At 38.4% G+C, this 12396-nt stretch overlaps 1 protein-coding gene across 2 annotated transcripts in view; it reads left to right on the top strand.

Annotated features, from left to right (window-relative positions):
• LOC109969906 (aminopeptidase N-like) overlaps nt 1-12396 on the top strand; it is a 38420-nt gene that overhangs the window by 4964 nt on the left and 21060 nt on the right. For both annotated transcript variants that reach the window (XM_020617131.1, XM_020617132.1), the window contains exons 2-5: nt 4459-5203; nt 5364-5506; nt 5750-5889; nt 6166-6292. In XM_020617131.1, the coding sequence (XP_020472787.1) occupies nt 4599-5203; nt 5364-5506; nt 5750-5889; nt 6166-6292 (1015 nt within the window). In that variant the 5' untranslated portion in view covers nt 4459-4598. The remainder of the gene's footprint in view (nt 1-4458; nt 5204-5363; nt 5507-5749; nt 5890-6165; nt 6293-12396) is intronic.

Genomic DNA, 12396 nt, shown 5'->3' on the forward strand with positions numbered 1-12396 from the left:
ATGGTAAACAACTTAATATTGCAATTCTATCTAAAAAAATGTAAATATGTTTGAAACTTTGTTAAAATGGGAGAACATGACAAATAGTACACATTGACTGCTATGAAGAGAAACATCCAACTGTTACAATTGTGATATCACACATACAGTGAAAACTGATGACTTCATCTAAAAATTTTCTGTTGCTTTTCCTCATGACCTCTGTTTTCTATTCTTCAAATTTGTTTTTCAACAAATGGTAGACATAATAATTCTGGCCAACATTACATCCACAAGTGTTCCAAATATTCTGACCTTATCATGTAACTTCTGAGAACACAAACACAGAAACACCTCTGCATATAATGTGATACAATCCAACACTGCCCTTAACTACTGACTCAATATTTACCATATAATTGAATTTATACATTTATTTAAATTTCACCTAAAAGTGAAATATTACACACGTGTGTGCAGACGTGTTGCATTAAAATGCATACAATTTTACTGGTATACGAAATAAGATGCACATATTCATATCATGCAGTTTGATTTTATACTCAACATGAGTTCCTCTATACTTACACAGTGAAACACAGAACAGGATCAACGCTGTGTGCTTATGATAGGAAACAATATTTTAATGTCTGTTATACATGTGTCAAGATGCAATATGTGTACTATTAGTGTACAACTAGCAAATATTTCCAAACAAAACAAGTATCACCACACTAGCGGACTACAGTGTGAGGCAGGGAGAAGGCCTTTCATCACAGACATAATCACACTGTTCATTTTAGTCTTGTTTTCTAAGTAAATTACTTAAAAGTTTCAACGTCTGTATTTCTGTGCTTACAAAGTGAAGCACAAGGCAGGATCAACTTTTTGTGTATAAGAGAGGAAACAATATTTTAATATGAGATAGAGGACAGACAAACGTACTTTACACTGTTCCCTTATGCCGGAGTCTGGCATGAATTATCATTGGCGGATAGTGTTAGCAATGTCACTAACACTATAGCTAGCATTAATAAAGTTGTGGCAGAGAGCAATAAGTTAGCTGTCTCAACTCCCAGTTACCACTTATACTGCCATACGAATTACTCTATAAACTAACCTTTAGCACTGCATTGCATTACGTTACGTTAGCTCGTTAACAATGGTCCTAAGGAGCTAAGGATCTAATAATTAGCTTGTTAATTAGCTTGCCACAAATAGTTCCGAATTTATCATGTTGGAAGGGTAAAATATTCATTCTTTCCCTTCATCCTGTTGTAGCATGAGTTAATTATGAGCATATTGAGCTCAGTTGTGTTTTTAATAAATCTGCAAAAATGTCAAAAATTCTGTGTTTTTCTGTCAATATGGGGTGCTGTGTGTACATTAATGAGGAAAAAAATGAATTTAAATGCTTTTAGCATATGGCTGCAATATAACAAAGAGTGAAAAATTTAAGGGGGTCTGAATATTTTCCGTACCCACTGTACAATCCAAGCAATGCAGTGATGCACAGTGACACACCAACATTGACACACACACAGAGACACATTGGTCTGCTTTCAAAATAAGTTAAAAATAAGACCCCAAAATACACCAAATTTTCAAAATAATGCCTCTGATTGCAAATTAAAATTTAAATGAAAGCCCCCAAACATGCCAGAATTTCCATATAAAAGCCCCTGAATGCAACTTAAGCTGACATAAAGGCCCCAGAAATGTGCCAGATTTTTACAATAAAAACCCATGTTTCCAAATTTGCCCACATGAGGGTCCAATACCATGTCAGATTTTTAAAATATAAGCTCCAGACTGTAAATTCAGCTCACCCAGAGGCTCAAAAATGTGATGGATTTTCAAAATAACAGCCCAGCTTGCACATTAAGATTACATTAAATCCCCAACATATGCCAGAATTTAAAAAAAAAAGCACAATTATAAATTAAGCTCACATAAGTGCCCCACAACATGCTTGATGTTTAAAATATTTTAAAATCAAAACATTTAGCTGTGGTGTGTCAGCATTTGCAGGGCGATCCTTCAGCGGTCAGCATCCACACACACATTTTTTTTTTTTTTTCAAAAAATGCATTTCTCTATTTCTGTGGCTGGCTTTTTTTTTATTATTCTTGGTTCTTCCATCCATTTTTTGTCACCTAATTTCTTCAGCATATTTTCAGCTAGAATAACCATTCAGGTATCAAAATGTTCAGCTTTTTAAGCACATACTTTACTATTTTTCTTGTTTGTAACATTTATATTTTTCAAAATATTCAGCGTTTTTCACCAAATTTTGCCCTATTCAAATGAATGGGAAAGATTTTCACATTTTAATATCTTCAACATACCTTCAGCTAAGAACACCATTTCAACTAATAACTATTCAGCAATTCTTCAACTATTCATAATGTAAACAGCTTTTTGATATTTTTTATGGCTTTTGCATAATTACTGTTTACATTTTATGTCTCATTTCAATAGACACACCCTAGTATTTCTCAGTGTGTAGGACTACACACTTCTTTCTCATACACATACATACACACAGACAGACAAACACCTTCACACCCACACAACCCTACTTGTTTTAACTACTTTGCAGGGACCAATGGGAAAATTTTCACATCTTAATAAGTTAAGCATACTTTTGGCTAGAAAATCCATTCAGGTATCAAAATGTACAACTCTTCCAGGACATTGTTACTTGTATTTATATTTTTTGTTTTTTATACTTTTTAAAATGTTCAGCTTTTTTTAGCAAATTTTGCCCCATTCAAATGAATTGATAAACTTTTCACATCATATTAGTTTTCACATCAGCTAAAAACACAGTTTCAACAGTTAATTATTCAGGAAGTCTTCAGCTATTAATACTGTAAACAGCTTTTTGATATCTTTTACAGTTTTTGGAATAAGTGATGTTGACATTTTATGTTTCATTTCAATAGCCACACTGTAGTAGTCCTCAGGGTGCAAGACTAGTCTCTCTCTCTCTCTCACACACACACACACACACACACCTACTTGTTTTACCTACTTTGTGTGGCCCAATGGGACAATTTTCACATCTTAATAAGTTCAGCATACTTTCAGCTAGAAAAGCCATTCAGGTATCAAAATGTTCAGCTCTTCAAGGACAGTCCTACTTGTATTTATTGCATCTCATCTTTCAGATTATTCAACACAAAACTTCAACCATTTCTTCTCAACTATTTCAACAAAGAACTTCTCTTCACATCCTTCTGCTGTTTAAGCAATTGAATTCAGGCATTTTCAGGGCGATCCTTCAGCATATCAGCATCCACACGAATTTTTGACAGGAAATGCATTTCTCTAGTTAAATAATAACGTCGAGTTAATGACAGAGTGAAATAGCGACTACTGCTACTAGGACATACAAGACATACAGACAATAAAGACAGAATAATAAAAAGGAGAAGAAGCCAATAATACCACAACAATCACCTCAAGCAAAAGGAAAGAGCAGTAACCCGGACAGTGATTGGAGTTTTTGACTTTTTTGTAAATCCATCTCGGATCCCTCAATATCTTTTGTCTATCCTTTTCCCTATGAAAGAAAAAGAATGTGAGAGAACAGAATAAACAAGCAGTCATCTAAAATATGACTCTGGCTGTTTGTATTTATTAAATACATTATTGATACTTAGTAAATCAATACATTAGCTTTTTAGGAGCTCTAGATAAGAATATTAATGGTAATGTTGTGTCTGTTCACTTCGGCCGCCAGCCTGTTAGCTTAGCTTAGCATGAAAGACTAGAGGTGAGGGGGAAGAGTTAGCCTGGCTCTGCCCAAAGACAACACAATCTGCCTAGCAGCACCTCTAAAGTTGGAGTCATGAACCTGTTACATTTACAGACAGTTCTGGAATGGGTTGAACTTTGATGGTGTGGTGGGTGGGTTTTATTGCCTTCAGACACAGCCATAGTTGTTCCCCCCCCTTACTTTCTCATTGTATACCATTGTAGATGAAAGTCGCCCTTCTAAAGTATTCAGCATTGCAGCACTTTCTATTTCTTCCTGGTTGGTTATATTGATTTTTATTGATCTGGTGTTAGAATTGATTTGGTACATTTGACTTTCCTTCATTTGGTTCTTAACCAGTATGCTTGCAGGTATATTTTCTCGTGTCATGTCACTGGCATTTGTCATCTTTTTGCTCTCACATTGTCCACTCCTAAACATTCACTTTTCACATTTCAGTCCACTTGCTGCAGGGATAGGAATAGTAACAACTGACCACCTTGCTTTATACAGCTGACCACTGAGAACCTTTCTGTAAAAGGATTCATTGATAATAATAGTGTATTTGTTGCACATATTAATAAAAAAATTACAATGTCATTTTTGAACAACACTGTTTGTGCACCATTACTTGACATTTATGAATTATAAAGCTGCTGAGTAGCAAAATAAATAGAATAAAACCAAGGTTCTTTCCATTTTCTCCTTCTCCTTAGGTGTTATTATGAAAATATCTTTTGTGCCATGTTAACAGCTCAACCATTAACTGAAGAGGGTACAGACCTGTTCTGCTGGACAAACACAGACGGAGACCTCTGAGACTCTGGCAGAGTTGTCACTACCTCTTGAATTAGACATGGGAAAAGTTTTTTATGTTAGTCAAAATAAGTGCCTCGGGATTCTTATAGCAGCGGTCGGTGCTTTGGCCATGATTATAGCGCTGTCTATTGCCTATGACAAGGAAAAGGCCAAGAATCAAGGCAGGCCTGGAGACAGAGCCACAGACAGTACCAGCATGCCCACACACCCTACTACTGAGTTCACCCCAAAGGAGCCCTGGGACCACTACAGACTTCCAGACTCCCTTGTTCCTGTCTCTTACAATTTGACCTTGTGGCCCTGGCTGGAGCCTAACACAGACGGCCTGTACATCTTCACCGGAAATTCAACCGTGGTCTTCAGATGTGTGAAGGAAACAGACCTCATTATTATCCACTCCACCAAACTGAACTTCACCACCTTTCATGGACACCATGCTAAGCTGAGTGGCCTGAGTAAAGCCACTGTGCCCACTATACAAAAGTCTTGGCTTGTGGCGAAGACAGAGTATCTGGTTCTTCAGCTGCATAGAAGACTAGCGGTGGGAGCAACCTATTTACTCCACACTGAATTTCAGGGGGAGCTGGCAGATGATCTGGCAGGCTTGTACAGGAGTGAATACACTGAGGGTGGTATGAAAAAGTAAGCAATGACATAGCATAGCATAATTGTACACCATCTTTCTGCTCTTGATAGTAAGAGTTCATTTTCATGGTTACAGTGTTCCTACTGATGAGACTTGAAAGTTTTTGCCTTGGTTGATGTCTGGTCTGAGCTAATGTTTAATTGAAACATCTTGCAGAATTTTGGCTACTTCGCAGATGCAAGCAACGCACGCCAGGAAAACCTTCCCTTGCTTTGATGAGCCAGCCATGAAAGCCGTCTTCAACGTCATCATCATCCACAACCGAGGAACAGTGGCTCTGTCCAATGGCAGGGAAATTGGTTCGTTCTAGAAATGCAAACTGGGCCAGTACAAAATCAAATATTTTTAATTAACAGTAATACAAACACCACTGGGCTTTATTGCAACAAAGAGCAATGTTTGTGTTTTTTGTATGGCAAAAATGATTTTCAAAGCAAAAGACAAACATTTTGTGGGAGTTTCTAAATAATAAATCAAATGTTATGAGAAAATCAGTAATACTGTGAATGCTAACAGAGTTAATTCTTCTTCTCCCTGTGCAGACACTGCAGATTCTTTCATTGATGGTGTTCCTGTGAAAGTAACTACATTTGAGCCCACAGCAAGAATGTCCACATATCTACTGGCATTTATTGTCAGTGACTTTGTTAGCATTCATTCAAACAAAAACAAGAATTTGTTGGTAAGATTTTTTTTTTATTTGTACATATTTGTTCATACTTTCATATACAGTAGTTTCATACTTGTTGAGGCCAGCATACAAACAGCATTAGGGTCTTAGAACACAAGCAGTACAAACAACCAATATTAAAGAGGCAAGGGCCAGCAGTCACATCATACATGTCACTGTATATTTCTGCAGAATTAAATGAACAATCTTTCGGACAGTGAAGGTTTTCTCTCCCTCTCTCTTTTTAAATTCACTGTTGTGGACTACAAGCTTTCAATTTCTTTGCAGATTCGAATCTGGGCTCGAAAAAAAGCCATAGATGGCATGCAGGGTGACTATGCTCTCAATGTTACAGGGCTGATCCTTCAGTTCTATGAGCGCTACTACAATGCAACATATCCACTCTCCAAGTCTGGTAAGCTACCTCAGCATCAACATGCTGTGGCAACCATTTTCCTGTGAAGAGTATTTAGAAGAGCTAATCATAAGTACAGATCACAAACAATAAAAGGAACCAGTGCTAGTGAATGAAAACATTAGCAGTTCTATGTGGCTTTACTAACTCTGGGTAAATGCTATTAGATAAATGCATTTGCACAATGACAATGCTTCTCATGCACAGTAGGTATCATGCTTCATGTTTACCATAGCCAATGTGTTAGCATGCTAACTTGTTCCAGTTAGCAAGAAACACAAAGTTCAGCTGAGGCCAGTGGCATAGTACAAAAATCTGGGCTCAGCACAATGTGGCCTCAGTGACCCCCCCTACACAAGCATGAATCCACAAATAAACACATTTATCTTTAGTGATTGTTATGGTAACCAGAATTAACATGTTACACATACATTTTCAAAAAAAGTCTGTGGAATCATTACCTTGGCATATTTCACATCCCTCTGTTTTCAACATACATTAATCACTGTGTGGAGCTTTTACTATGAAATTTTAGATGCTCATACTCTGGGTATATGACAAAGTTGGAAAGCCATCTGACTCTGGCTCCTACATTGAGAAAGAATTACTGTATTTGTGTGGATGCTGATTCAGCATCCATACTATGTTTCCCAATCATTTATTGTGTGGATGCTAATTCAGCATCCACACTATTGTTATCCTGGTCTTTATTGTGTGGATGCTGATTCAGTTCATTAGTTGATTAAACAGTTCAGCATACTTTCAGATAGAAAAACCATTTGACTTTTGAGCAATTCAGCATCTCTTTAGCTATTCAGGGCTGTATTCAGTTTTTTGATACCTTTTACAGATTTGAATTCCCACAGTTTACTTTTGAGGATGATTTTGGACATTTCTCTGTTAGTGTGTCACATGACTCGCAGCTCTGTCCTTTGGCTTTTTCACAATTTTTCAGCTTTTTTCTACTCTTATTCTGCCTACCTTAAGCTTTCACACACAAATTATACATGAAAACAGTAGAGAAAATTGAGGAATCAGAAAATGCCCTTGTTATTGTGATAGGATGAACGGTGTTTGAATGATGTGGCACGTTCCAGAGAGTGCTGCCTCACTCTCCCATAAACAGCCATTGAAAAAAAACTATTCAGAAAATCCACTCAAAGCAAAAGTTAGGACATTTGTAAATCACCACAGCTTCTTCATTTTGTGGAATATCTTGACATAAACGTGAACAACATGCTCGTTGAAACCTCCTGCCACTCATAGTGAAGAGATTTTTTCAATAGGACTTATAGTTTTTTTTGATTGTCAATTATTCAAGGCTGTTATGGCAAAAATGGTCTTATCAGGATTCGGTGAATGCAAAATGAAACTTGATACCAATTCTGGAGGTTGATGTGCATTTATAGTCCTGCAGGAAGGAGTGAACTCTCACAGAGTGTCAAACATAACAGTTTGAAGGAGAAGCTCTTAAACATAGACATATGTATGTAGGTTTAAGGAAACGTCTGTCACACAGAAAAGAAGCTGTCTGGTTTAACATCCATACAAGGTCATGCTTTTCATTAAAGACACTTTGACACAGAGGTTTGTCTGGTTTCACAAGCACACAAATAACTATATATAAAAACTGCATAGCAACAATCAGTATGTTAATAAGGCAATATATTAATAAGGACAGTTTTCCATCACAAAGGCTCATGTCTGACTGAAATCTGCTGTAGTGTCCTCAAACTTCTGAGTCATTTAATGATGCACCTGCTACTTTTACACACACAAACAGCAACAGAATAACATGCACACACAAAATAAAATCCAAACATATACAATAAAAGCAATACAGTGATGCACAGTAACACACACAGAAGGAGAGAGGCAAAGTGACACACACACACACACACACACACACACACACACACACACAGGTTGGTCTGCATTCAAAATAAGAGCCCTGCAATATTCAAAGCTCTGAGCTTTCCTCCTTGTTACTGTCAGTTTGTCCTGTCCTAGCAGGACACATCACACAGCACCATCAGTCAGACCAGCACAGGCTGGAATGTGCTTGCGGTGGAAAGTTGTTGTCAGGATTTTACAAAACCACTCTGAAGCATACTGCATATTAAATATAAGGGCCCCAGATTAGAAATTGGTGTAACATGAGTGTTCTGTAGGATGTCAGATTTTCAAAATAAAAGCCCCAGAATACAAAATAAGCTCACACAAAGGCCCCAAAATGTGCCTGATTTTCAAAATAAAAGCCCCTGATTACAAATTAAGCTCACATGAAGGCCGCAACACATGCTGGATTTTCAAAATAAAAGCCCCTGTTTACCAATTAAGATCACACGAGGCCCCAAAATATGCCTGACTTTCAAAATAAAAGCCACTGATTACAAATTAAGCTCACATGAATGCCCCAAAATGTGCCTGACTTTCAAAATAAAAGCCCCTGATTACAGATTGCGCTCACATGCTCACAGAATTTTTCTAAGCTTCATAGTTTTTAAAATATTTAGCTTTATTCTGAAAATTTAGCTCATTTCAAATGAATAGGAAATTCTACTTCTGCATACTTCAATATGCAAGATAGGACTTATACTTTTTCTTCTATTGTCAATTGTTGAGCAGGAGTTTTTTGAATGCGGTGACATTGCAGCGGGTGTGCTCATAGCAAACAGCTGTTCATTCAAACACAGAGAACTCGCTCTGCTGACTATCTACTGCTTAATGCCTTTTATCCAAACATACTGGACTTTTCTAAACAAGCCTGACCGAAGAAGGATTATATCAGAACCAAACTGTCATGAGGTAAGCCTCCAGCCGGCCGTGATCTCTCTCTCCCTCTGCTCCAACCGCAGTATCTTTGTCAGTACTAGCTCATTCACTATTTCTACCATCATTTCAAATACTTTTGACAGTACTAGTGGCCAGAACTGGGTTATATGATCTAATTTACTTATACTGAAGAAAGGAGCTGCAGCATTGTGAACCATCTCAAGGTGAGAGAGGGGTGACTTAGTAACTTCTTCTGGAAGAAGGTTGACTTCGCAGCTGAGTTGATCTGCTTATCCACTATCAACTCACTATGAAATGTCATTCTTTAAGTTTTAAAGCTATTACAACTTTCTGCTGGTTCACCTTTTGCTGTATGCTGAAAGTCATTCATCCTCTAGCAAAGCAAAGTTTATCAACATGATAACATTAATACAAATGTGCATAAAGGAGACTGACACCATGTCTCTCAGCATATCAATTCATGACCATGTCACTTCTTTCGATATGTCCATCACACAGCATTACACCAGTCACATCAGACTCCTTGTCCACGTTGGCATAAACCTGCCGATAATGTCGAGGGTGAAGTCAGTTATAAGGCCAGATAGGTAAAAGTTTTTTAATAAGAGCACTGGTCACAAAACAGAGGTGGGTAGAGTAGCCAAAAATTGTACTCAAGTAAGAGTAGCTGTACTTCAAAATAACATTACTCAAGTAGGAGTAGTCATTCAAAATATTACTCGAGTAAAAAGGTATTCGGTGAAAAGACTACTCATGTACTGAGTAATTGTTTCATAGTAATGTCTGATTGATTTTTGTAGAAATCATGTAAGCAGCCAGACAAAATGATACACTGTACAAATTCTGGCATTTCCAAATAATAAAATGAAATAAATAAAATAAACGAGTAAAAATAAATATCTTTACAAAATAGCAAATTAAGGAACAAGAAACACAAATTTCCTAATCTCACTTTTTCACAACATAACTTTCAAAACAAATACCTACATGTATGTTTGAACAGCGTAAACTATTTCCAGTGCAAGATATTTTGTATATTCAGTTGCCCTCCAAATGGCACAGCAGGCTCAACAGATTTTTTTTTACCATAAACTATGTAGGTGCATGTCTGTGTCTCTGCATGTTTAGCTAAAACATGCTTGTTCTTCACTCAGTAAAGTAACGGTTAAGCTTCAGAAGTAGTTGGCTCTCAAGGTTCTTGCAGTGAAGCTGTGATCGTTTAGCAGTGAACAGGAGCCCTGCATGACTAAAAAGTCTTTTGCAGGCTGCAGATGCAGGAAGACCTGTGTTAACTTTGAGTGACAACTTCTTGATGTGAGGAGAGGTATGCAATAGATCAATACCTCTGGTGGATGGACATGAAAGGTACTTCTCCAGCTCTCCTGCTTCTGGTTTTCCTGACCCCATGGTTCCAAAAGAAGTCATCTTCATCAGAGAGGCTGCTATTTGTGCTGACATCATCCAACTCTGTGTCTAGGTGATGTCTGATGAATTCCAGGCCTGTGGAAAGATAAATGGTTTTCAAAAGAATTAATTATTCTTATTCTTCTACTGTATAGGCTGCCAAGCTGCTGATGTTTGACATGAAAAGTTTCCTGAGCTTCAAACTTTTGCCACCCTGTGGCATTGACACACTGTACTCCTAAATGACAGTAACATTATAAAGATTCATGTATGTCAGTGTCCACTAGCTCATAATTCATAAACATAATCACATTTACCAGCTTTTAAGATGCTCTCCTCTGTGGTCCAGGATGTTCTGAATCTTGGCAGGAGTATTGCTGCTGCAATCAGCTCTTTCATGACATGTCCAAAATGTTTCTGGAGAGCAGAGTGCCTCTCTAGAGAGGTGTCATCTATCCAGTGACAGGTGACTCCTAAATAGTTATGTTGTGTGGCAGACCAGCAGTCTGCTGTGGTGGCGACATACGTAGTTCACAGTGCTCAGCTTTTTGATGATTATGGTCTTCATCTTTTTTGCAGCTTCCTGTATTTTTGAGCATAACATTTTCCTTGTTGTTACTTTACACTGAGGTTGCATGGTTTTCATCATAGTTTTGAAGGACGTTGTCTCCACAACAAAAAATGGTTGGTTGGCCTCACATACAAATGTTAGCACAAGCTTGTCAAATGTTGCCTGTGTTACCCGCTGAGAGCCAGTGAGGGAATCTGTGAGTTTTGCCTTCCTCATAGGTGGTTCAGTACAAGAGGAGGACTTTCGTTTCCCGGATATCTGCCTTTGTCCGCTGGAAGGATTGTGATGGTTTCATCCTTCTCTAGTGCAGCTAAAGCCCTCCTTTCCTCGGGGGTAAGGTTTGGGGGTGGGAGCTTGGCACTGGCCAGAGCAGCTGTGACCTTCATCCTCAGTTCTTCCGCCTCTGTCACGGCCAGCTTGTTGTTCCTAATGGCTGTCTCTGTGGCTGTGATGAAGTCTACCACAGGGATTTGTTTGGGTGTGACCGGAAAATTAAATCCCTTGGCTAATACCTCTTTTTCTGTGTCTGTGAGTTCTCTGTCTGACAGCACAACTTTTAAGTGAAAGGATTCGACAAATACATTTCACGATAGACAACCTGATGGACCAAACTGAGCAACTAGTAAGGAGACTCTCCACTAAGGTTACCAGAGAAATCTTTCAGGAGATCTCAAGTTTCATGGAAAAGGCACAACTTACCCAACATAACAAGAGCAAGTCTCGCCAAATGGTTAAATTCCAGAGACTACAGAATGGACAGCCAGCCTCAGACGTCCTTGGTTGGGGGAGAAAGGAGGAGCATAACCCACAACCATTGCATGACAAATGGGTCAAAAATCTCTCAGACAGAGAAGGATGAAACCATCACAATCTTTCCAGCGGACAAAGGCAGATGCACAGTGGTCCTAAACTCATCTGACTATCAGTCCAGAGTTTCCTACCTCCTCAGTGACACCACCACCTATGAAGCACTGAAGAGGGACCCCACCACTGGCAAAAAGAAGAAGGTTATAGACTGTTTACAGAAGCTGGAAAAGGAGGGAGTTATCGACCGGTGACTATATTATAGACCAGTGGTCCCCAACCTTTTTATCACTGCGGACCGGTCAACTCTTGACAATTTTACCGCGGCCCGGGGGGGGGCTACGTAGATTGTGTATATTGTTAATATAATAAACGTGAATCCCCTGTGTTGAAATTTTTAACTCCCCATAACGCTAAATCAATGGGAGCCCTGAACTTGTTTCTCTGCAACGAGACGGTCCCATCTGGGGGTAATAGGAGACAATGACACCCGAAGTGTGTTGCTTATGTTCAGTCTACTCCGTTGTTT

The sequence above is a fragment of the Monopterus albus genome, unplaced genomic scaffold (assembly GCF_001952655.1).
Source record: "Monopterus albus unplaced genomic scaffold, M_albus_1.0 scaffold186.1, whole genome shotgun sequence".
Classification (NCBI taxonomy): domain Eukaryota; kingdom Metazoa; phylum Chordata; class Actinopteri; order Synbranchiformes; family Synbranchidae; genus Monopterus; species Monopterus albus.